Raw genomic sequence first — 23,478 nt, 5'->3', positions numbered from 1 at the left:
ACCGTCTTTCCCTGGCATGGGAATCTCGTCCTCAACGGCTTCGGTTTAGTTGCCACTTCGATCATGCCTTGATTTCGCCCGAACTCAACTCGCGCTTTGTCGGGAGCTTCATGCATGCCACGAGCTTGCCACGAGGTGTTCATGCTTTGGTCTCGTCTGATGTTTCGCCATTAGGTCAGCTCCAAGGGTCTTCCCCAGCCACTCCTGGGCTACTGTCTGTCACAATCGTCATGGAGCCCGCGATATCGACCATGTGAGCATCCAACTAGAGCTCGCTCGACTGGGGACGGTGCGTTGGGCTCCCCAACAGTCGTCGTCGACATGTCCGTATAACTGCATACGGGATGGCTCCCCGCTTTTCGCTTCTTTTACCTCTGCTCTTCCCGTCGGTTGTTTTGGGGTCGGGATGGAGGACTCGTTCATCTAGAAAGGCCCGGCCGATGAAAGGGACTACCAACGCCACGCTTCAGGGAAACCGAGGTCAACCTAGAGGTATGTACCACAGACCTCCTTCATTACCCATCTCCGCGGTCATTGGCTGGCTGGACGACAGGGGCCTTTGGTTGAGAGTGACATCGCCCGAGCCGGTTATTGCGACTTTGTAATCGGTTCCTGCGGCTGTGTGGCTTGGTACATAGTGTACACTACTATTATTAGTCTGCGTCGCCAAAGTCGCGACAACCATCATTACCAGTCATCGTTTTTGAACCGCGACAACGAAAGCTTGAAAACACTTCTTTTCGGGCGGAAAACTCACATACATATGCGGAGAGCTCTCGCCGGCTGCCTACACCCCTATGGTAGAACTAACCTTAACGCCTAATACTAACCGCTGATACACTACTAACAACTAATGTGGGTTACGGGAGATGACTTATACCTTTGCTCCATACGGTCGCAACAACCGGCTCGATATCGCCGTCATAGCGAGGCCGAACATAGTCAAAGCATCGATGCTAACAGCGTCCGATCCCCCCTTGCCAGTACCACGGTGACGGATGGTTACCCCATGCTTTTGGAGAGAAGACCCCCTGGTAATAAATGCATACCATTCGGAGCGGAGTGTCTCCAGAGAGTATGTACGTACTGGAGATGAACAGGCCTAGAGGCCAATGGCGAACTCATGAAAGGAAGGTCCAAGCGGCGGCTTCAATCCGTCATCCCCCGATTCTTTTGTTCCTTTTCCTGTCAGAATAACCTCCTGCTTTGGTTCTCCTTCCAGCCCTTCTACCCCGGCCGTGCCTGCATACTCTGTTGCACTCCCAAGTCACTACCGCAGCATCGCGTATCCACCTGCATGCTTCACCTGTGCTGAGATTAGACGACGGAACTCTCGGTCTCATACCTGTTGAGGGCCCGAGTCTCGGCTGCCGTCTTTGTGTCGCACGTTTCGACAGCACTTGTTTCTCTCCACTGAATACTGGTCTACTCAGTACTGGGAACCCACCATTTGAAGGCTCGTGCCTGGATGATGGATCTGCTCCCATGCTCCAGGTCCGGGGACTTGTAGCTTGCGAGGGAACTAGGCCACCCTACCTAACCTTCAGGTGGGGAGTTACGATGAGAAATCTAAAGCATCTATCAGTCTCGAGGGTTGCTGCTCTATGATATACTCCCCTCTCCTAGTCGATATACCTACATGGGGTCCCGTGCTAGTCCCTTCAACCCTGTCTGGTAGCCAACCACGGTCTCGACTCAGGGCAAGGTCTGTCCTAATTCCAGTCTACGTGCATGACTTATATACCATCCATTGTACCCCTAGCCCGTCATCGCTGTGAAGAGCGTTGTTTGTTCCTTGGCCTCATCCAGCTTTCTGTACATCTGGTTGGTCTCACGAGTTTGGTCATTAATCTCTAACACGGCTCGAACGACCCGTCCGACTCATGGCTCATATTGTTAGCTGTATGCTGGACTCCGACTCCGAGGATTTCAGCCTTTACCTCAACAACTACATAGCAAAGGAAGTCACTCCACAATCATCCAATGAATCGGTACGTCACTCCGGGCCCACAAGATCAAGCGGAAAACCGGCCAATGCTTACTTACACATTTATCCAAACTACAGTTAGGTCGAGCTTCGCCGTCAGAGGATAAACCGTTTACTTGGAGGATGTTTCACCCAGAAAAAAGATATCAGCAGTGCTCCAAAGACACGCAGTCGACAGTCTCTGAGAAGTCAGTTGATCCAGAGCAGTTCTCTGTCCTGAACATGGGATCAAACAGCGAGATTGGTGGAAGGTCCAATGCTGGATTTAGTTTGAGAATACAAGTAAAGGAGCAGAACCTTACTAGCAGGCGGAAAGTGAGCGTGCCTGAACTTGGCCCAATGACGACCGTCCAAGAGGCAGCCATGGATTCCCGTATGTTTACCCTAGATGGATTTTTTTTTTTTTTTTTTTTTTTTTTTTTTTTTTTTTTTTTTTTTTTTTTTTTTCATTCATGCTGACAAGTGGTCCCAGCCACCATTCCCGGCCGTCCGGCTCTCCATGAACGTTCAATTAGTGCCCCAGGCCTTCCATCAAGACCTAATCAGGGTAAGGGGCCATTCAAGGATCGAGTGCCCATTGAGCGAGCGCAGCCTGATGCCGCCCGCCAATGTATTAATCGAAGCCAACGAGTTCATAACGAGGCTAGACAGCCTTTTTCGCCCAGGAATCTCACTCCTCTTGTGATTCCGACGCTTAGCTCTGCCACCCAAAGACTCCACCAGAAGACGTCGAGCAGCCGTCTCCGAGCAGGTACCGCGCCGGTAGACTCCACGATTCGGGCAGCAAAATTCGAGGGTTCTCCTAAAGCGCGGACGCCATTCACGCCCCTTTCAGCTACTTCAAGCGCCCCGAGATCTGCAGCAACAAGTGCCGGGACTGCTTCCACACTGCCAACGCCTATATCAGCATCCACCGACATCAGATCTTCGCCGATGCCATGGGATAAGGTTGACAACAATGTGCCAAAAAGCTCCATTGAATGCACACGTGGGTTCCCATTGGTACTCGGGACGGGCATCGCCGATAGCCCTCAGAGTGTCTCGAACATCGGGCACAAGAGGAGTCAGTCAGAAACGGGAAGCATCATGGAACGGGGCCGACCACGGAAAAGGAGTGAGACATGCGGGGCTACCGTCTTGAACAGGTCATGCTCCAAAAGGAGTAAGAGCGCAGAACGGCGCGCATTTGAACAATTGCCAAAGGGGTGGAAGGCCAGCGATGCGGTTAAAATGCTCAAGCCTAACGAAACTGCTGCTCTACAGAAGCAGGCTCTTCAACAGGCTGCTAGGTTCGAGGTACTGCGCAAGGAAGACGTCGATAACCTCTCGAAGGTGAGCTTACCCTCGACCGCGTACCTTGGTTTGTGACTAACAGCATGTTAGGAGCTACGGCAGCTAGATGAACGGACTGAATATCTTAGACGCACCTACACATCCCTCCGTGCTGGTCGACGTAATCTACATGCTCGGATCTGCCAGTACCTTCGGTCTCCTCGCACAGCCAAGTTCAGCCAAGAGTCCATGCTGAAGCAAGAAGAGGCTCTTGCAGAGCTCGACGCTTCAATAGACGACTGGATAACCAAGCTCGATCAAGCTGAGAATCGCCGGACTCGAGTTCGGCAGAAACTTCTTGAGCATGTTGCCGCGGCCACCACACTCTCCATGACCCCTGGATCTGTGGCCGGCGTAAGCGAGAGTCTGCAGTGCGCCATGGGGATCCGCTCCTTGGGCTCTGCTACGAATGGCGCCGGTAATATCTCCACGCCTCCTCGCAGTCCAGCGAAGATGTCCTTTTCCTCTCACATCATGTCCGCATTTACACCATCTTCGCCGCCGAGAGTGGCTGCTCATGTGCCTTCCACCATTATGGAACAGCCATTCTATGAAGAGGAAGATGTTGCGAGCGAAGAGCAAGGCGCCAGTTCTCGGCGTGCTGAAACCATCATGGTCTTTGCAGGCAGCGATGTCTCTGCCCTCTTGGCTGATGTGGAAAATGCGCTCACCCATATGGGTGGCGACAGTCTCCTTGCTGATAGGGAAAAGCGGCATACAGTCAAGGTCGAGGTATATTCTCCGGTTACAAAGGAATATCCAGTAAAGGAGGAAGAGCCGGCAGTCACAGATGAGACGCTCCCCCCCGCTCCGCCCCCCTCAGACAGCCGGCGGAAACACATACACCGCACCATGAGCATCGATATGCTCAACGGGCTTCGTGGTAAGCCTTCACTCGCCGTCGATACAGCGGAAATGCCCATACAGAGCTGCAAAGGCGGCGCCAACAGTAACAACACAACATGTCAGTCGGCTACCACAGCACGCGTTGTTAATAGCGAGGAGATCTTCCTCACTAATGCTGTCTTCCGGCCGCCACCGAAGTAGCACTGTGGCTCTTGTAGCTTCATCGCCATGTATCTCCTCGTCTTGTGGTGATGCACTCTCACATACAAACATTTGTACAAACCGACTTTTTTCTAATGTTTAATGTAATTTCTAGCGCTATGTCTGTCCTTGTCTCTTGACTTCATTTCTTTCTTGGTTCACAACCGAACGCTGGAGTTTATGGATGGTGGAGGGTGGGCAACGGGGAAAGTGTGGTAAACACGATATTCAGTGTGCGACTGGCCAGGAATTACATACCCAAATGATACCCCCTTAAATAGCCGGTTACTATAGTCGATAAATGATATCTCGGGGAGTTCAATAATCCTGCAGATTGAGTTATTCATGTTTCTGTCGCATGATATTGTTATGTACTTTTGATCACTATTGTTGATGAACCAAGCGGACAAGTAATAGTTGCTTGATGCAATATAACGTTGCCAACGAGTATCATCTAATACATACGACCACAGATGGTAGAAAACTCGGGATCCCGTCCGCTCTCCCATAGATAAGCTACCAATCGCCTGACTAGTAGTTGGGTCGGTGACGACCAGCGAATCCCAGGTGTTGTATGTTTTTTTTCCTGTAATTTTGTAGTTTTCGATCTTTATCTCTCTCTCTCTCTCTCTCTCTGTCATTCCCATGTACAATTCCCCGAAGTCTACACGCAATTACCTACAAACTCTGTGGTTCACGCCCCAGTCCGATGTTATGCTATGTAGCATATCGGTAGCCTCATATGTAGGCGGCCCTTTGCAACGCTCTGTCTAGCAGTGTGGCCCCCTAGATCCTAACTCTTACCATACATACCCTTATCCCTTCAACCTGAACCGAGAATTCCAAGAAAAAGCTTCCTGCGAAGTGAATCCCCCATCACTGAACTGGTATTTCCCTCGTTTCCCCGGTCAGATGTCGGAGTGTCTCACAAAATGATACGCACAAAGGTAACAGCAGATATGGCAAGTACTATTCATATTTCATTTCAAGCGTACAGAGGCAAAGCAAGCACATTACATCTGCTTCCTTTCAATCTAATCACGCCTTCAACCTCGAATATCTACCGTCCCTTTGAGTGGTAAATCTCTGCTGCTCCCCCCAACTTCGACCACGTACTCCCCTCCCTTCTTCAGCCTCCACCTCTGCCTCACCGTGTCCCACACGCTCAGATCCCCCCTCGTCAACTTAAACTCAACCGTCTCCGTCCCTGCAGCACTCACAAACACCTTGTCAAATCCCCTCAGCTGCCTCACCGGCGCCCCCTCATCCGGAATCCCAACATAAAGCTGCGCGACCTCGGCTCCATCACGACCGCCCGTGTTGGTGATCTCAGCCTTTACACGAATAAGCACATCCCACAGGTCAATCCACTGCCCTCCCTCGCGGACTTCGCCAGTGGGGAGTTCATTCGTGTTCGCATCACCGGCTCGCTTAACGGAGAGGTTACCGTAGGAAAAAGTGGTATAGCTCAAGCCGAAGCCGGACTCGAAGCGCGGCGTGATGTTCTTGGCGTCAAAGTGACGATAGTCAAGAAGGCGCCCTCGGAGAAGTTGCTCTGGGGAAATTTGCGGAACATGCCGGCGCCAGGGAGATCGGGTCCGAAAACGGCATAGTCGGACTCGTTGCGTGCAATGGTGTAAGGAAAGCTTGCTGGAGGGGTTTGAGTCGCCGTAGAGCAACGAGACGAGCGCCTTGCCCGAGGCTTCGCCGGGGAGATGGGCGAAGATGAGGGCGGTGACGTTGGGGCGGTCGATGAACTAGTCGACGAGGCGGATTCCAGCGTTATAGAAGACGACGATGGTATTATTGCACTGGTCGGCGACGTGCTTGATGAGCCTGTCGGTGTAGTCGTTGCGCGCGCCAGGGCGGTCGGCGCCCTCAGCTGCGTAGGTGTTGCCGATGACAAGGCAGGCATCTGGGGCCGGGTTGACGGCGGGATTGCCGTTATGGAAGTCCCAGAACAACGCGGTGCCGTCTTCGTAGGCCCGGTGGACGATGGCTTCGAAGGGTGAGACGGCGAGCAATTGGGAGGTGGCACCGGAGCCGCCGCCGGAATAGAGCGTGCCATTGAAAGCAATGGGGGTGTTACCTACCGCGGCGCTGCCAAAGAATCCGCTAGTAAACTCATCGTAGTTGAATGATTCTGCCCCGAAAACCCATGCAGATGAAGCAATCGCTGGTCCAAATTGTGGTCGGGGTTCTTGGCGGAGTACCCGAAGACAGATAACAATACGGGGCTGCTTAAGGGCAAGGCGCTACGCGTGTTTTTCACGAGGACATGACCCTCAACCGCACCGTCAAATAACGTGGAGCGGAAGGTCGAGTTTCTGGCGTCAACTATCATGTGAGGTTTCGTAATATCGCTAACCATGCCGATACCGGGTGTAGGAAAGTGCGTGTCCTGACCCATCTTATACCAAGATGCCATGATCCTAGTTACCATGTCGTATACTCTGGATTCAGGAACAGAACCGTTCTTCACCGCATCCACAAGCTTAGATCCCCAGAACTCATCCCTTTCCGGCATGGTCATGTCTAGTCCCGCCAAAGCCGTGGCAACACCGGCGTGCTGGGCACTCCAGTCAGAGACCACAAAACCCTCGAAACCTAGTTCTGTCTTGAGCAGGCCGTTGAGGAACTTGCTGTTCGCGCAGCCATATGAGTTGTTCAGCCGGTTATATGAACACATGATGTTACCTGTACCGGCAAGGCCAGAGATAGAACTCATGCATTGTTTTGTCGTCAATATTCGATGATACCGACTCCATGCTGTCGGCAGGCATTCGGTATGATTCTTGTTCGTTCGCGATATAATGCTAGTCTGATATTAGCGGCCTGTTAGCTTTTTAAGCATAGGGACGTTAACTTGCCTTGACGCTGGTGATGACACCAACGTTTTGAGTCGCTTCAACGGTTTTGTACACAAGAGCCCCTGCCAGATATGGATCGGAAGAGAAACCTAGTCCACAATCATCAATACTCAGCCCTTCCTGTGGGTTACTGACAGTAAGTGACAAACCTTCCCAGTTGCGGCCACTTAATACCACGCGGCCCATAGGCCCAACAACGGGCCCAAGGAGCACATTCACTCCTTTATTGTTGAACTCGCTACCCATGCCGGTCCCTCGCTGGTATGCGAGCGACTTGTTCCAGCTCGCACCAACATGGAGACCGCTCGACCAACTGCTGACAAAATCGGTATTTCTTAGGCCGTTTCCGGCATCGCTCAGGCACATTCCGGGGAAACCTATACGGGATATAGGCCGGATGAAGCCAGAGCAACTCGTGTTAGATTGGAGGCCGGTCGTTAGATGGACCTGTGTGGTGGCGAATATGTCAGAAATGTAATCCGAAACAAGCTCAATAACACTGCCATCTCAACATATGGCAGCCAGTACCTTCTCATCAAGTGTCGTTCGACCAACTTGTTCCTTGGCCTTCTTGTACGAGGATGCCCAAGCTCCAGTGCCGGTCATGTTTGCTGTGTGGCAAATCAGCCTTCTGTCTTCAACGGTGAACCCGTGCATATAACCGGTTTCGAATTGAAGCCTGCGTACGTACGTGAAGGATAGACCGGTGGTGACTGGCCATAGAAATGTTCGTCACTGGTGATCGAATATCCTGAGTTACCTGCCCCACCTCCCGCCTCGGCTGTGCCCTTGTTTCCTTTCCTTGGTAGAGTCGCCAGTCCTGCTATACCTGCACCGATAATGACGAGGATGACCGCCACTATGATGGCAATCCCGCGCTTCGTCTTAAGGAAAGGGAAGTGGCGTGTGATCCATGAGACGCCTCCTGATTTGGTATCCAGCGGAGGTGAACCCCTAGACAAGTAAATGTCAGAAACATGCTCGCCGGTAGAAGCGACGGCATTTACCTTTTGATTTTCTGCACTTGCCATGTTGACAGTTGATGTCGAGGTGGTGTTAGCTCGCCATACCCTTTGAACACTCTTGATTGTCACTCCTTCCGAATAGTGAAGAACCGATTCAAAGCTTACTTCGTGGTGAAATTCGGTGGAATAAAATCCTATTCCATCTTTAACTTCCCAAGTCCTTGAAATCGGTATCCGAAGGAGTCCAGCGCGTTCAGGACAAGCTCAGCGGGCCCCGACAAGAATTCGATTGTCCTTTTTTGAGCAGTACTGCTTTATGCTGAAACACTCCTCGGTGGATTCCGTATGTTCGATACGATCGTCCTCGTTTCAGGTTGCAAAAATCGACGACAATCGCCAAAAATATAAACAGAAGAGGGGAGGTTGTCAGAGACAGGTTGCAAACAGATGGCGTTGACGATATCAAAGAATTGCCAAACGAGCGCCGAAATAAACGAGCTATTTCGAAAACGAAAGAACTCCAATAATGGCTAGGTTCCTGAGGTTCGAGAAAGTTGAGGCAGGTGGACCCAACCGGAAACCTTCTCCGTGTTGTCATGGAGCGATGAACAGTCGTCGTCAACTCGTTGGCCGGAGACCGAGTCGGGACCCCGTAAACCGAACGCGTTGAACGCAGGTTTAGCTTGAGCCCACGCGGGGGGACTGTAATCGGGCGTCGGATTTAATGAGTTTATGTGGAGGAGAAGGTAGCAAAAGCGATCTACCTAGTAAGTGACAGAGCCCACATTTCCTAATGGCCCAATCCGCGATGGTCCCCATGGTGCAGCCACTTCAGAGCGCGCCGTCTAAGGAGCCGCGCTTGCAGTGGCCTCGGCTGGTTTAATGCCCGGGAGTGTCAGGTGTAGAGGTAGCCCGCCGGTGCAAACAGCTCCCATGCCGCTACACCAATGGATGCCCGGTCTTGACAGGCACTTCGAGAGGCATCTAGAGGTACGTAACTTGTCAACTTCTATCTATCAAATAGATAGCTACCTAGCACGCAGCTTTCCATGTATGGATGTCCAATGGCGGCCTTCAACTGGGAACTTTCTGCAACGCGCAAACAGTTCTTTAGGTTTCATGAATGACAGCACCAACAGCCAATAGGAACCTCTCAGTCCTCACTAAGGTCCTTCATGTCGTGCACGGATGCTGGACCGATTACTGTCCCATCGATGCCAAGGTCAGCCTCAAGGTGCGTGCAGACACCTAGGTGCCCTGAATCCGTCCTGTCCCTGCAGCAGCGGCCCCGTGGCGTCCTCCCACGCGACGCAGGGATGGGGCCAAGCAAGGGAAACTCCAGGGGCATGCAGAAATCAAGTACCTTACGAACCGATCGGTTCGAACTCCACAACCATTCGAAGATTCCCAACATTAGGATATGTTGGGATGAACGGGGATAGCGTGAAAATATAAAACCAACCGACTACAACCGCACCCGCCTTGGGAAAATCGTAGTTGGATGTGGGACAGGTCGAATGACGTAAGTGCCACTTGCATATGTAGGTACCATGGGAACCCTGATATCAACCTGACCTGGAAGCTGTTTGCTTTTGACGAAGAAGGGGGGTTCCCAAAGGGAAAGAGAAATCTAGCGAGCACGAGCGAAGGAAAAGCATAGTGACGGGTTCAATTGAATACATATGGTCTGAGCACCACAACAATTCCCGTATGAAGACGAACGATACGCGGATAGTCCAGCGCAATGAATGGGAATGGCGACAATGACCCACTTCCGGCCGAATGAAACGCTTCGTGATTGTGGGTACCTCGTCATTCAGTTTGATGGATGTCAAGTCTGGTTGTTCCCCACAACGCCAGCCATGTGTCTTTTAAACTTTTCACCTTTCTCTTTACACTATTGTACACTATTATACACTAGTGTTCTGTATGCTGCAGTATCTCTCTCCACACACAAGCCGGGCATGAGGCGAACTGGGGTTCGTCTGAAGTCTGAACGTTCCGCAACTGCCACGTGCTTTTTGTGCTGCGTTGCTCCAAGGAAAATGTGGGCAACGTGGGCGGTTCGAACAGTGAAATCAGTCCCAACTAAAGTGTTGCCGTGTTGGTTCCCCATCTACCTAGCGGAAGAAGGGAGCAGTCGCTATCTACAACCAAAACACCGACGTACACATGTAGCAATCACAGTGAGCCGGATAGGTCACGTCTATATCTGAGACGAGGAAACTACAGGACAGGCCAAATAACCCATGAATCTCGATCAATCATTGTACGCGAACAGTCCTACAGGATACAGTACACTCGGCTCGCTCGCTATCACCGGGACCACCACAATTCTCTAGACACAGTAAAAAACACCTTCGCAACAAAATTGCCAATGCGACATTACATTGCACCTTCAAACCTCGGCCATGCTGCCGAGCCAAAGATTAGTGCAGCTTCTCACTTGTTAGCGTTGATGGTTTTGAAAGGTACCCTGAGCCTCTGTCTTCTTCGACGGCCAACGGGGCTCGGGGCGGAAACAGTGTTATGACTTGTTCAATGGGACTGCAACTCAAATGTAATTCGCTTTTCAATTCGTTTCTGTCTGACCTCCACATCATCATCGAGAATAGCTCTTTTGTGCTCAATGAACGTCTCTCTGTAGAGAACGCTGGGATACGCGACCAACGTGAGGGAGAGGTGATTGATTCGTTATGTCATCTCCAAGTCCCAGTCATCCAATCCCCCTTCCGTTCATCCCTCCACAAACCCACACGAAAAGCTCTTCGGGTATATCCAATCCGAATCAAGCTGGCGAACAAAGACAACTAAAGATGTAACGACGAACCTCCTCTGTCCAATCTGAAAACGTCGTCTCCCTGGGTCGTAAGCGGAGCCAAGGAGAAAGGACATCTGCCATCAGCCGCTACAAAGTCCGTGACGAAATAAACAAAATGATCTTTGTGAAAACAAATGCCGCCGTACCCCCCACGGGAGCCACGATCTGCTATAGGGCAAATAGGGCGAACGAAGAAAAGGATAAAGAAACGGCCCAGAAATGCTGACGACCCAAGCCGCAAGAGTCGCTTGTGCAATGTCGAACAAGGAAAAATCAAGATGGATCCAAAATGACAAAGGGCCAATGTTTGATGGAGGGTGTCGTAGAATAGTGAGAGATCCGCAACCTCCGGGATATAAAAGTGCAAATATAGTGAGCGAGAAGCTGGTAAAATACAGGTAAACGGAACGCCGGTATGTGGTCTAAAAGCGGAAGTGCTCGGAGGGTTCTGGGTCGGTAAAAATGCAAGGGAAATGTAACGCGTGGTCCTCGCCTCCGGAGTATCTGGCCACAACAGAAGCGCTGTAGGTTTAGACCATATTCACAATGAGGTCGACCGTACAGATGAGATGACTCGTGAAGAGGAAGGGAAGTTGATACATCCATAACCAGCAATTTGCTGGTTCACTTCACCGGGCGCGGTGTGCTGCGGAAGCAAATGAATCGGATGTGCAAGCCCATCATCATATGAATATCCCCTTACAGGATAAGTTGTTTCAGGTTCCGCTGGATGATCATGTCCTGCACGGAACCCATGGTTATCTTCAGAAGATTGGTATCGGTCGCGTTTGTGAAATGCCCATAGATCTCCTTGTCCGGATTCCGGTTCAGCGCGCGGAACTTGTCCATAAAGTACTTGCTGGCCTGCTTGGAATCGTCCGGGGGACCATGATAATCAGTGAAACCGTGGTTCGTTATCGGGCTTCGGGGCAGCTTCTCCTTGAAAAGGTCGATCTTGTTGAGGAACAGAATCAAGGCCGATTTTGTGAACCAGTGAGAATTGGCGATCGATTCCCAGAGCATGAGGGCCTCGTTCATTTGGTTCTGCGCAAAGGTTAGCCTCCACCTTCTCAACAACATGCGGGACTTAGACGTACCCCATCCTTGTCTTCAACCAGGCACTGATCGTAACCTGAGATAGCTACTAAAAACAGCAAGCAGTTGACGTTCTCAAAGCAGTGAATCCACTTCTTCCGCTCCGACCGCTGGCCACCGACGTCAAACATACGGTATGTGAGTTGGCCCAAGTCGAAAACAGTCTCGGTGATACCAGTCGTTCGTAGCCTCGAGCGCAGCAAATCCTGGTCGCTAGGAACATAGTTCCTGTCCCATAGTCTGTCCAGATCCGAGCAGAAGCTGAATGAGAGGTTAGCGAGATGCAGAAACGCGGAGAGTGGATTGCGAACACATACTACTGAAGGTTGTCATGCAACGCAAACTCATTGCCCTTCTCGATAGCTTGCCTGACGCCTGAATCCTGCCATAGCTTCTTCGCTGGCTCGAAATATTCTAGTGGTAGAGGCTCGTCTCCCCTCATCTCGTAATCGACCATCATTTGTACCATGTTCTTCTGTAAGTACTCAAGTTAGTTGAAGAACCGCAGATATCAAGGTCCACTGAATCAAACTTGCCTCATTATCTTCATCCTCCAGCTTGATGTTGAATTCATTCATCGCATCAAAGATCAATCGGAACGACTGCAGAATGTTGGCGAAAATAACAGGCCTCCATTCCAGCTTCTCATTTTTGCTGAAACCTTGTGCATAGATCAACTTCATCTGCTTCAAAATCGTAGACTTTCCGGATTCACCAGCTCCTATTGATGCCAAATGTTAGAGTCGCCTTGGTCGCATACGCGCGCAATGGTCGCAGTGCAGGGTCTAGTAACAACTGGAGATCCGTACCTAGCAGCAACAGCTTCACCTCCTTCGACAGGCGCTTCTCATCCGCGCGGATCTGCTTGTCTAGCTCGCGCGACCGGGAGGCCTCAGCCTCATCGTCCTTTCTACGACCCCCGAAACACATCTTAATGGTATATGTGTTGAATCCGTGTTGCAGAGGCGGAATGACTTTCCAGAGGATCGGGAAAGATCCAAGTTACCCAGCAAATGAGACTTTCTATCGCTTTTTAGACGTTTCAGGCGGAGCGCTGGTTAATAGTACAGCGGGGATTCGCCTGCACGCGGACCGACAGCGATAGTGGGGGCCGCAATGATGAGAGATGCGTAGGTATGGATGGAGACCTGGAATGCCAGACCTGGTGAGATCCTGATGGGCAATGCGCAATCAACTGTCCGGGCACTCTTGTCTTTGTTCGGGCCGGCGATGACAGCTATAACAGCATGTGTCGTTAGGTCGAATCGCTTCTCGATTATGTCGAGGCCCAGTCAGTGGACGATGCTGGAATCGATCGTTCTGTATGTATTCGGTCGGTGGCTTGGCTTCGACGGACGGGTAAGTAGGCTTGCGTTTAGCAGCGGCAGCTCCTAGTCCTGAGGCGTCCGGGTTCGAACAAAATCGATACCGCGGTTGTTCTCGTGAGAAAAGCGTGGACGAGATGACAGTACAAAGAGACTAACGCAGATCAGACCGTTAGAAACGGGAGTAGAAAAAGGGTGCGCGTGGGTGGGAAGGGGAAGGGAAAATAAGAAAGCTGGGCAAAGACAAAAGAGGATGTAAGCGGCTTCCATGTATGTACATCACAGTAGCATCGACAACAATTGCAAGGGAGTGAGCTCTGCAGCGAGATAAAGCAGGCCGGACTAGTGAAATCACCGCAATGCAGAAATGACAGGGCCGCTCGTGAACCAGGGACAAGCAACGATGTAGCGTACCAGGGTTTGTGTAGCAATGGAGACAGGGACGATCACACCATCGTCGGAGATCAAAAAAAGCATGGGCGGGCGGGCAGCGCGGGCAACGACCTAACGGCGACGGACGGAACAAGGGAACGGAGCATGGGCAAGGCCGGAAACAGGAGGGCAAGCACTCCAGACGAGTCTTACAACCCGGTTTTACCTACCTCTACTGTAATAGTAAGGTACATACCTCTACCTCTGCCTACCTCCCTCTAGTCTAGGGTATCAGTTCTAGAGGTCTCTTTTCCACTCGGTTAGGTCCTTGTTGCCTCCAACTTCGGCCTCTGAACATGGAACTAAGCAGTGAATGGGTGCCAGAGTGTGACAGACCTGACAAGCGAGTGGGTGTGGTGGGAGCCAACCCACCTGCACACAAGGCAGTTCCGTCGCTCCTGCCACTCGCTCATGCCGCCCTAGCTCCCTAAAAGTACCCTACCACCTACTTACCTTGGTTCCATTTCTGGCCCACTGCTCTAATCCAAATTCCCCGTCCGGGTCGCCCCTGCCCATTCCACCATGCGGGCAACCGTGCCTGCCTAATGGAAGAAAGGTGCAGTGCGCGAGTGCCTTCCATGCCTTGGGCCAGTGTCACTCCCGTTTCGGCAGTGCCCAGGGCATCTGGTGGCTGTGCAGTTACCTCTAATGCCAACAAGGAATCTCAGGAATAGTCTCGATGTGGGTATTTCTTGCGCATCATACCTACCTCTAGGGAAGTGAAGACTGATCGATGCAATTTAGAAGCCCAATCCTCAATATTAGGTAGGTACCTTTCAAAAAGAAGGCCATGCACTACCGATCTTGACAAGATCCGTCACCAGGCTGGAGAGTGGAAGTTCACTTCTGTGAACGACACTGCAGGACCTCTGACGCGGGCGTTCAGGCATGGGAGGCAGGGGGCGTACCGGCAGATACACATGGTTGGACCCCGACCACGGCCCACCCTGCATATCGGGCACTCGTGGCTTCGCTCTTCTGCAGCAAAACAACCTCAGGCACGTTGTGAGACTTCAAGAAATTGCCATGTCCTAACTGAAGAACTGAGAGAATACTTACAGCACTTGGTCGGGTCGCTTTTGGTATGACCATGACGCTACAATGTTCATCCGGGCAACTGGCAATTGACCAAAGTGGAATTTTTCTTCGATGCCATCCGCTGTTTCGAAGTCCCCTTGTTGCCCATGTCCGCACATGCGCCATCACCACCACGCACAAGGGAGCCAGGGGGGCCACTCGAGGTAAGGATGCACAATACTAACCAAAGAAAGCCGTCCCGAGAGTGAGGACGACGACGAGAAACGAGCACACCACAGTCACCCGATGAACGGCGTGGACGGATTCGTCACCGTTTTCTGGGATTCACCTGGCTAAAAGCTTCCAACCACATGGTCCCGAAACATCGGAAGTAGATCGCACCCATAATCAGACATCTTGGCCGCCCGAAGACGAAGACGATAAATAGAAAGCCAAATGGTAGTCGGAAGACATCAACGCGTCAGAGCAAGAGCTCAAGTTTCTAACGCACACTACTGAGACAACTGCAGAAACGAATCCGACCTGCACAGTGTGAAATGGATAGATATTCTCCTTTCTCATTTTCTCAAACCACGGACTGTTGCCAAGCATCCAATAACTCCGGGTAATGGTCATCGGCACTTGCAATGGCAGTGATGGATCACAAAGTTTCCACTCGGGGAAGCGAGCGTTTTCCATCTTTTCTGACGGGAGATGACGGTGGCGATTCTAACAGGTACACTACCATACACTGCGCAGTCGGCCGTCCAGAGGTGGGAGATGAACTTGGAGGTTCATGCAACTGAAACACTGCGACCCTCCCGCCGCCCGCCTTGCTAGAATCTGCGAGTGTGTGTTCAGGGCAGTCCCATGAGGGCATATCCAGATGCTCATCTCGTTGTGGTAGACATACCTCTAGTGTAAGCTAAGCAGGAAGCTCATTCGAGCTGTCATGGCCCGCTCAATCACTACAGTACCTACCTAGAGCTTGTTCGGGGCCATGGCTGGTAAGGGGTACGCTGCCCGAGGGACCTATACTGTAGTGTAGACCATCTCCAACGCTCCACGATGACTAAGGGAACCCTCAAACCCCTGGCCAACTTTACTCCTCCGTATATCCCGACATCTTGGAAATTGCATCGCCTCTTACCCGCATTCATTATCCAGAATTTCTCCGATCTCCCCCTTCTTCCCCAGCTGAATAATCCAGCCTCACAGAATTAGTGTAGTGTACACAAAATTTGGTCTTTTTCCCCTGAGTTGGTCCCTGCGGTCCTGTCGCAGACCCTGAGCTTAAACTGGTTTGACTGCGCGAGTCGGGGGCGCCCTGACGACAAACTCAAGCTGGTGGAGCGTCGCATGGCCTCCAACCAATAGCGTTTTCTGAACCCTTCCAACATCTCCCCGGTGGGAGGTGGGGGGGGGGGGGCTTGTCCTCGTGAAGCATTGACCCATGACATACCATGCCCGAGCAGAGCAAGGAAAGCAAGCGAGGGCTTCGCGGATGCGGCTGGTTCACAGGAATCAATAGCACCGGATTTATTAAGCTTGCAGCACAGTGTCAAAATGACTGCAAACGACAACTCATTCTTTTTCGGGCTTGACTCCCGGCTCGCCTTCGTCTCCAAAACATAATGGCAGGCCGAACCACTATCGGGTCGCTCTTGGCCCTGTTTTGGGGTCATGTGAGGGCGAGAGCCAGGCAACAAAGCGTAAGAACCTTCTTGAGCCCAGGGGCTTTCGCTTCTCTATCCGTACCTATCGAGATGTAATGTCTCAATTTATCTTGGGCCTAGTCGGTCTCAATGATAGGCAAATTTACCGGGCAGTTGCTGGGCGGTAACAGAGCTCCAAAGAAACAAAAGAAGCAAACATGGTCGATGGGCGGTTGATGAAAAGTTACCCATCTCAGAATGTTCACAGAAACTCCAGGTCTTGGACCTTTACAGTAGAAGGGATGTGCTGCACGAGAAAAAAAAAACATTCAGGACCAAATCAACAACGAACTGCAAATAGGGGACATTGCCGTCTCTTTCAGCAACGACTGGACTGAAGGCCTCGTGGACCCTTTTCTTAGCAGGCAAGCTTTGTTCTGGACTCATAAAGCACTTTCACCATCAAAAGAACGTTAGTCGAGACGCCAGGAAAGGTGATGATCGTCCCGGTGGTGGACATCACGGCAGTTGCGCGTACGGCGTTGCGTGTGCTAGCGGCATATGCAGGGGCAGATTGTCGATATCACTCGCAGAGAACCTTTGTTCGAAAAGGAGGCCGGAACCGTCTCGATAAAAAACGAACAGGCAAGGCAGAACCGGCACCTCTCAACTCCCTCTTCTATAACAAGGGCCTGGCGTCCCAAAATCTTGATGACTCGAGAAATACTACCCTACTATGTACGACTGAAATGCCTCCAACAAGGAACCTACAACATGGAGCAAGCAATGGGGACATGTACAGTCGCTTTCTTGATATTGACATTCTGAGGCCCGCCACCCTGCCATTGCACTATGTAATAGCAACATGTCGTTTGGTCATCTTGAGCCTGTGAAAGCAAGACGTGCCGAGGAGAAACCATAGGAAAAATGACATGATGCGTTGCACTCGGTTCCAGCATACTACATTATACGAACGTTCGCCGGTCCCGTCAGGTTCGGGGAACCACTTCGTTGTTCTACGTACATTAACTTGACAATGGGACCCGGACGCCGTTATATTGATCGGCATCGGTGGACCCAGGGCAACTAATAGGTGGTAGAGCCGTTGATGGCGTAATGAAAGAACACGCCTGCACACCAAGAATGTTCTACCGGCCTAGGCTCGCCAGGGGACTCGGAGTAAATTGCATCCTCGGTTCGTCTTGCTGACGATTATCTAAAGACTGCATTTTGATCTGAAGCGGGTTGGCCCGCGAAGTTCATACACTCCATATAGTGTAAAATTCAAAGCCCTTTGTCGTACAAAGTGAGTACACTGTCCCGACTGCATATCTTACTTTTGTCGATCCATATCCCGATCTGGCAGCCAACTTGGGACCACCACCACCACCGGCACCACCGGCACCACATGGAGAGCAAGCTACGCTCACAGCCATGGTACAACCCACCACACAATTTCACTGTGCTGCCTGTGAATAACATTTTCTTTTGCTAGCGTATATGATATAGTCTGTTGACCCAAGTTCTCGGATATCAAGGTTCGACCTTGCTCGGTTGCAGTGTTTAATCGAAGTTGTACGACATGAAACGTGCTGGGTCTATCTGTTCCGCCCCAGGTCTATCTGTTCCGCCCCAGGCTCTCATCGGGCCCGATCCATGCATGAGATCGACATCAGCGACCGTAGTCATAGTGGACTTGGGAATAATTTACCTTCAGCCTCGTGTGAAATTACTTTCGCCAATGTCGAACACCAAAACCTCGGCCGGTACGAGCTGTAGTGGTGATCATCGGTTTGAAGCCTTCAACGTCGAGGAAGGAAGAAAACCTCAAAGCACGATCGAGAGCCACGTCTGCGTCGTCGTTATGCCTAATCTCACATGCCGCGGCTCTCAACCATAGCATAGTGAGATCACTGACTGCAGTCAGGATTTCTCGAAATGCGCTGGGTTCAGGCCACTCATCAACGCATTGATTCATGCTAAATGCTTCGTCCTGCGTGGCTCTCCGGCGTCGACCCGCCGTGTCTCGTTCGCTCGACCGCTCGCGATATGTGGTACAAATAAGTCTCACCTTCCCAACCTTGCGAGGAAAGTGCTGGTACACAGCACAAGCGCCATGTCCTAGCCAGCGATGACGCTACGCCCGAAGCCGATGTCCATTATGGGACCAAAAGAAGAACAAAAAATGCTGGCAGATACTTACTGTTGCTCGCGTCGAGCGTCCTTATCGGCTGAGCTCCCAGGATGACCCACGGCATGCCTGACTCCGTGTACCGTACCTCCAACTTTGGCATCGTGAATTGGTAGGTGAGCTGAACTGCAGTGCCTAGTACCGAAGGCATACTTAGGGTCCTGTAGAGGTATATAGTCATTCCACGTACAGTCCATTGTTACCGTATTCACCCCAAGGCTTCGAAGGCCGCCTGAAACCTCGAACGCCTCGGATTGAACACATGGGAAGCGTATGATGGATGAATCGAAGGTTCGCATATGAGTCGGAAGTATCGGGTCTGCTCATAGCACAGAATAAATGCCAAAGAAAGCCAAAGAGGAAACCAAGACAATACATTGGAGTATCTAGAAGATTTGAAACGGTAGACTTTCTGGGATCGTACATACGTTAAGGTGGTCTCTGTCATTGAGATCAAACTACATACCTACCTCTAGGTATGGTACACTACTGTACCATACACTACTGTCCAGTGCTCCTGTTGTCCTGCAGCTCTATTTCACAGTTGCTCCTGGCAACCATCCGATTGTTTTCCACGTGCTTCTGCAGCTGCACTTTCAGATGCGACAACGGCTCGAGTACAAGGTCTCTCCACAGTTGCACTGTCAGCCACAATTTCATTCGCCCATAGGTCGTGGTGCTGGAGAGGGAAAAGGTCCAGAAAAATTTTCATGTTGTTCAGAGACCTGCGTGATTGGTGTGATTAGACCTTTCAGAGTGCGAATTGTGCGTGGTCACTGGCCCCTCCAACGCAAGGGAATGAATTTGAGTTTTCACGCTGGCTTTCCTACTCCGTCGCTGCTTCTCCAGGACTCGAATCCTGACATCGTCCTGCCAAATCAACAACCGCTTCTTCTCCAGGTCGACCGGTCTCTACCAATCCTTCAAGATGTCCGAAATTGCTCACCCCACGATCCAGGGTACGTGTTTTTTCCGCTGACGGCCGTCTCTCGCTGCGCCGGCGTGTTACCCCTCCATCCATAATTCCATTGACGGGAACTACCTCATTGCGGGCCGCAAGCTGTCGCAACCCCGCCATGTGCATTGCCAAACACAACGGCGCTTTCTTGTGGCACACGCAACGAGGACCCCTCTCATGAGTCGGCTTGCACCAAGCCTCACGACACATGGTGTGCGCTTTCAGGAACAACAGTAATGGCACGTTGGATGTCTTGTTGTTGTCTAGCGGCACGGTAATTCGGGGGATCGCGATGCTATCGATTGCTGTCAAGGGCTGGTGGCTACCTTATTGCGCCAGCATGACCTGTCGTTCTTCCTCGTCCCAACGGACCTCATCGTACATGCAATTCTCATCGAGACAACAGGTTGCATGTCGATATGACTGGATGGCACACTGGCGTCATGCGAATTCGGCTTGTATTTGACAATATCAGACTGGCTAACCCATAGAACAGATGGCTGGTTCCGCGAGATCTCCAACATGTGGCCTGGCCAGGCCATGACCCTCAAGGTCGAGAAGGTCCTTCACCACGAGAAGAGCTTGTATCAGGATGTCCTGATCTTCAAGTCCACTGACCATGGCAACGTCCTCGTCCTCGACAACGTCATCCAGTGCACCGAGCGCGATGAATTTTCCTACCAGGAGATGATCACCCATCTCGCCATGAACTCCCACCCCAACCCCAAGAAGGTCCTCGTTATCGGCGGTGGTGATGGCGGTGTCCTCCGTGAGGTCGTCAAGCACGACTGCGTTGAGGAGGCCATCCTCTGCGACATCGATGAGGTATGTGCGATCCGATCCGCAGATCAATGACCCTGCATCCGAATTGCTCGCTAACCGCTTTCTTCCGTCACAGGCTGTCATCCGTCTCTCCAAGCAGTTCCTCCCCCACATGTCTGCTGGCTTCGAGCACCCCAAGGTCAAGGTCCACGTTGGCGATGGCTTCAAGTTCCTCGAGGACTTCAAGAACACCTTTGATGTCATCATCACCGACTCCTCCGACCCCGAGGGTCCCGCCGAGTCTCTCTTCCAGAAGCCCTACTTCCAGCTTCTCCACGACGCCCTCCGCGAGGGTGGTGTTATTACCACACAAGGTTGTACGTCTCCTTTACTCGAGAAAGATCGAGCCCTGAGTGGAATTGGTTTTAGGCCAGGCATCCAACCTGCCTGTTTCAATCCTATGCGGTCCCTCAGGAACCTACCTAGTGGTAGCTCATCTCGACTTTCACACATGGGACGCAAGTCCCTTCTTGGATTCAGATTTTGTTCGCGCTGTCACTGTCTTCAATCATCTCCTTTGTCCAATGTTAAACGACCTGGCACCTCTTGAAGCCCCAATCGCTAATACTTCTTTGTGCAAACAGCTGAGAACCAGTGGCTCCACCTTCCTCTCATCACCAAGCTCAAGAAGGACTGCAAGGAGGTCTTCCCTGTCGCCGAGTACGCATACACCACCATCCCCACCTACCCCTCCGGCCAGATTGGCTTCATGGTCTGCTCCAAGGACCCCAACGCCAATGTCAAGGTTCCTCTTCGTTCCTGGTCTCAGGAGGAGGAGGAGAAGCTCTGCCGCTACTACAACTCCGAGATTCACAAGGCCAGCTTCATTCTCCCCACCTTCGCCAAGAAGGCCCTCGAGTAAAAAGCCTGCCTGACGAAAAATAAATGAAATACTGGTGATGACTATATAACGCCGCCATGGCACCGAATCTTCATGGCTAGGGCCGCATAGCACAGTTTCCGGGAATGGGAAAGGGGGACAGTCGAGATATGTTGGCGGATCTCCAACGTGCTTCTACCAAAGATACCAAAGATAGCGGCGTCAGCGCAGGGAAAAGGGTGCTCTGGAAACATCGCGCTTTTAAACAACCCTGCGCGCGAGGCTGTTGAAACAAAATATATCGGATTCGCCTCGCAATGTTACGTACAAATCAGAAAAATTGATAACGTGATGGTTACACAACTGATCAAACGTTCAGAATGTAACACGCAAATCAATACATTACGATGTGGCCCGGCGAGTTAGGAACTCACCTTCGCCTGGCTTACGTCAGGATAGATATCAAACCTCCGCTGATCCCTTAGAGGAATGCCCGACCTCGCCTCCTCGATCTTTGTCCCGTCAAGCTCAGCACTCACAATTGTCTCGCTCTCCTCCGCCTCTACTAATACTCGGGCCATGGGGTCGACGATCAGGCTGTGACCATACGCATGGTAACTCGCGCTCATATCCCTCGCCGGACTGCATAAGGCCACGTAGATTTGGTTGTCCATGGCCCTCGCCTGTCCCTGCAGCCGCCAATGCAGCGGACCGGTTGTGGTATTGAACGCGCCCGGATATACGAGAGCAAAGCAACCCTTCCGGGCTGCAATCATGGCCAGCTCCGGGAACCGAATATCATAGCAGATGGCCACGGCGATGCGGCCGTAGTCGGGCAAATCCACCAGCGTCACGCTGTTACCGGGCGACAACACATCGCTCTCCTTGAACTTGATCTTGCCCGGAATATCGATATCGAACAGATGCACTTTACGATGCGATGCAAGCAGTTTGCCGTCGGGGCCGAAAACCAAGCTCGTGTTGTAGTATGTCTTTTTGTCCTCCGTGCCCTCCTCGATGGCGAGCTCGGGAATCGACCCCCCCACCAGGTAGATGCCGTTGTCACGAGCCATCGCGGAGAGCGCGTGGAAGGACGGGCTCTGCTCGGCAGTCGGAGGTGAAGGGAGGAGCTGCTCGGCGTACGAGGGGAAGAAGTCGCAGCCGTAGGGGGAGTTGAAGCATTCGGGAAGAACGACAATGTTGGCGCCGCCTGCAGCGGCCTCGCGCACCTTGTCGGCGGCATGCAAGAGGTTGGCGGACTTGTCGGCACCGCTGGCAAGTTGGATACAAGCTAGCTTGACTGGCTTCTTGAGGAGGATCGGGTGCTTGGTCGAGGAAGCCATCTTGCGGATTTGAGAATGAAGGAGTAGACGGATGGTGGTGGGAAGGGCAGAAAATGGATGGTGGTGGTGGTAAGTCGAGCTTTTCGGTCGGGTCAAGTTTGCAATAAGAGAGTTGGTGATGATTCGTATGGAGCGCGAAGTGATTGTTCGCATTGCGGTCTGCGGATTGCAGTGCTGACAAGAGCTGAAAAGGATGGAATGGGAGAAAAGAGTGGAGGGGTTCCGCGGTGTCGGTGCTCGGTAGCCCACGACGGAAAGCTGCCTTCTACAAGTAGATAGCTACCGAAGCCGAAGGCGGGCAGTGAGTGACCCCGCGCCAACTGGAGGGAGTGGGGGGCAGGTGGGGCGCTTGGGTGACTGACTACTGAGCCACAGAAAGAGCGAGCCCCAGCCGGGGGTGTGTGTCTATCTAGGTAGTGGGTGAGCGCCACACGATACATGGGTACTTCCCACTTACACCGAGCTCACTTTCCATATTGGGACTCTCTGTTCAAGTTGCGGAAGGAGTGTAACACCACTACATATCTAGAGGTACCTTTACCTGTCGTAGGCAACGATTACAGCTTCCTCGTCTAGCCTGATATGAAGTCCACGGTGATACCTACCTCTATACCTTGGTCCGGATCGTGCGCTCAAAACTGAATTCTCCACTGTTTCCGCATTTTCTCCCTTTCATCACGCCGAGTGCATTATCCAGAACACCACGCTCGCAGCACCGATAGCGGCTCGACGAATCTCCTACTCAACCTTCAAAGGGTCAACTACTCGCTAGAGCCCTCTGGTCGGTCTCAATGGGCT

General features: G+C 51.9%; 6 protein-coding genes across 6 annotated transcripts; 2 read left to right on the top strand and 4 right to left on the bottom strand.

The window, feature by feature from the left end:
* The first annotated feature begins 1,685 nt into the window (after positions 1 to 1,685).
* Positions 1,686 to 4,445, top strand: B0T23DRAFT_29237 (Up-regulated during septation-domain-containing protein). Its single transcript, XM_062834275.1, has 4 exons — positions 1,686 to 1,991; positions 2,066 to 2,360; positions 2,460 to 3,319; positions 3,371 to 4,445. Exons 1-4 carry the CDS (start codon positions 1,884 to 1,886, stop codon positions 4,364 to 4,366), a joined length of 2,259 nt encoding a protein of 752 aa, XP_062697541.1. The 5' UTR covers positions 1,686 to 1,883; the 3' UTR covers positions 4,367 to 4,445.
* Positions 4,446 to 5,274: 829 nt separating this feature from the next.
* On the bottom strand, positions 5,275 to 8,267 carry B0T23DRAFT_401416 (glycoside hydrolase; the record flags this gene model as incomplete). The annotated part of the gene is made up of 10 exons (XM_062838586.1): positions 5,275 to 5,335; positions 5,483 to 5,542; positions 5,738 to 6,057; positions 6,133 to 6,341; positions 6,456 to 6,542; positions 6,626 to 7,063; positions 7,257 to 7,325; positions 7,386 to 7,725; positions 7,765 to 7,847; positions 7,928 to 8,267. 10 exons carry the CDS (start codon positions 8,265 to 8,267, stop codon positions 5,275 to 5,277), a joined length of 2,007 nt encoding a protein of 668 aa, XP_062697540.1.
* A 3,305-nt stretch (positions 8,268 to 11,572) lies between these two features.
* B0T23DRAFT_29126 (G protein alpha subunit) lies at positions 11,573 to 13,152 on the bottom strand. The gene is made up of 5 exons (XM_062834273.1): positions 12,927 to 13,152; positions 12,654 to 12,838; positions 12,435 to 12,592; positions 12,120 to 12,378; positions 11,573 to 12,066 (listed from the first exon to the last, which is right to left on the bottom strand). The coding sequence occupies exons 1-5, from the start codon at positions 13,045 to 13,047 to the stop codon at positions 11,722 to 11,724; spliced, it is 1,068 nt and encodes a 355-aa protein (XP_062697539.1). The 5' UTR covers positions 13,048 to 13,152; the 3' UTR covers positions 11,573 to 11,721.
* Positions 13,153 to 17,991: 4,839 nt separating this feature from the next.
* B0T23DRAFT_370975 (uncharacterized protein) lies at positions 17,992 to 19,249 on the bottom strand. Its single transcript, XM_062836625.1, has 2 exons — positions 18,750 to 19,249; positions 17,992 to 18,595 (listed from the first exon to the last, which is right to left on the bottom strand). Exons 1-2 carry the CDS (start codon positions 18,916 to 18,918, stop codon positions 18,276 to 18,278), a joined length of 489 nt encoding a protein of 162 aa, XP_062697538.1. The 5' UTR covers positions 18,919 to 19,249; the 3' UTR covers positions 17,992 to 18,275.
* A 111-nt stretch (positions 19,250 to 19,360) lies between these two features.
* On the top strand, positions 19,361 to 21,675 carry B0T23DRAFT_435207 (spermidine synthase). Its single transcript, XM_062840524.1, has 4 exons — positions 19,361 to 19,696; positions 20,192 to 20,520; positions 20,594 to 20,831; positions 21,102 to 21,675. The coding sequence occupies exons 1-4, from the start codon at positions 19,666 to 19,668 to the stop codon at positions 21,377 to 21,379; spliced, it is 876 nt and encodes a 291-aa protein (XP_062697537.1). The 5' UTR covers positions 19,361 to 19,665; the 3' UTR covers positions 21,380 to 21,675.
* On the bottom strand, positions 21,599 to 23,155 carry B0T23DRAFT_392451 (carbon-nitrogen hydrolase; the record flags this gene model as incomplete). Its single annotated transcript, XM_062838004.1, has 4 exons — positions 21,599 to 21,620; positions 21,666 to 21,700; positions 21,772 to 22,938; positions 23,138 to 23,155. The coding sequence occupies 4 exons, from the start codon at positions 23,153 to 23,155 to the stop codon at positions 21,599 to 21,601; spliced, it is 1,242 nt and encodes a 413-aa protein (XP_062697536.1).
* Positions 23,156 to 23,478: the final 323 nt, after the last annotated feature.

This window comes from Neurospora hispaniola, assembly GCF_033458365.1.
Source record: "Neurospora hispaniola strain FGSC 10403 chromosome Unknown B0T23scaffold_1, whole genome shotgun sequence".
Lineage (NCBI taxonomy): Eukaryota > Fungi > Ascomycota > Sordariomycetes > Sordariales > Sordariaceae > Neurospora > Neurospora hispaniola.
This window is presented reverse-complemented; position numbering and strand designations above follow the sequence as displayed.

Excerpts from the sequence above, each read along its gene's own strand:
- B0T23DRAFT_435207 (XM_062840524.1), top strand. The coding sequence starts at position 19,666 with ATGTCCGAAATTGCTCACCCCACGATCCAGG. Across the intron at positions 19,697-20,191 it reads TGCTCACCCCACGATCCAGG|ATGGCTGGTTCCGCGAGATC; the intron begins GTACGTGTTTTT and ends CCCATAGAACAG. Across the intron at positions 20,521-20,593 it reads TCCTCTGCGACATCGATGAG|GCTGTCATCCGTCTCTCCAA; the intron begins GTATGTGCGATC and ends CTTCCGTCACAG.
- B0T23DRAFT_29237 (XM_062834275.1), top strand. The coding sequence starts at position 1,884 with ATGGCTCATATTGTTAGCTGTATGCTGGACTCCGACTCCGAGGATTTC. Across the intron at positions 1,992-2,065 it reads CACAATCATCCAATGAATCG|TTAGGTCGAGCTTCGCCGTC; the intron begins GTACGTCACTCC and ends TCCAAACTACAG. Across the intron at positions 3,320-3,370 it reads ACGTCGATAACCTCTCGAAG|GAGCTACGGCAGCTAGATGA; the intron begins GTGAGCTTACCC and ends ACAGCATGTTAG.
- B0T23DRAFT_370975 (XM_062836625.1), bottom strand. The coding sequence starts at position 18,918 with ATGACTATATACCTCTACAGGACCCTAAGTATGCCTTCGGTACTAGGC. Across the intron at positions 18,596-18,749 it reads GACGCTCGACGCGAGCAACA|ATCGCGAGCGGTCGAGCGAA; the intron begins GTAAGTATCTGC and ends TTTGTACCACAT.
- B0T23DRAFT_29126 (XM_062834273.1), bottom strand. The coding sequence starts at position 13,047 with ATGTGTTTCGGGGGTCGTAGAAAGGACGATGAGGCTGAGGCCTCCCGG. Across the intron at positions 12,839-12,926 it reads GGTGAAGCTGTTGCTGCTAG|GAGCTGGTGAATCCGGAAAG; the intron begins GTACGGATCTCC and ends TGGCATCAATAG. Across the intron at positions 12,379-12,434 it reads TTGCATGACAACCTTCAGTA|CTTCTGCTCGGATCTGGACA; the intron begins GTATGTGTTCGC and ends CCTCTCATTCAG.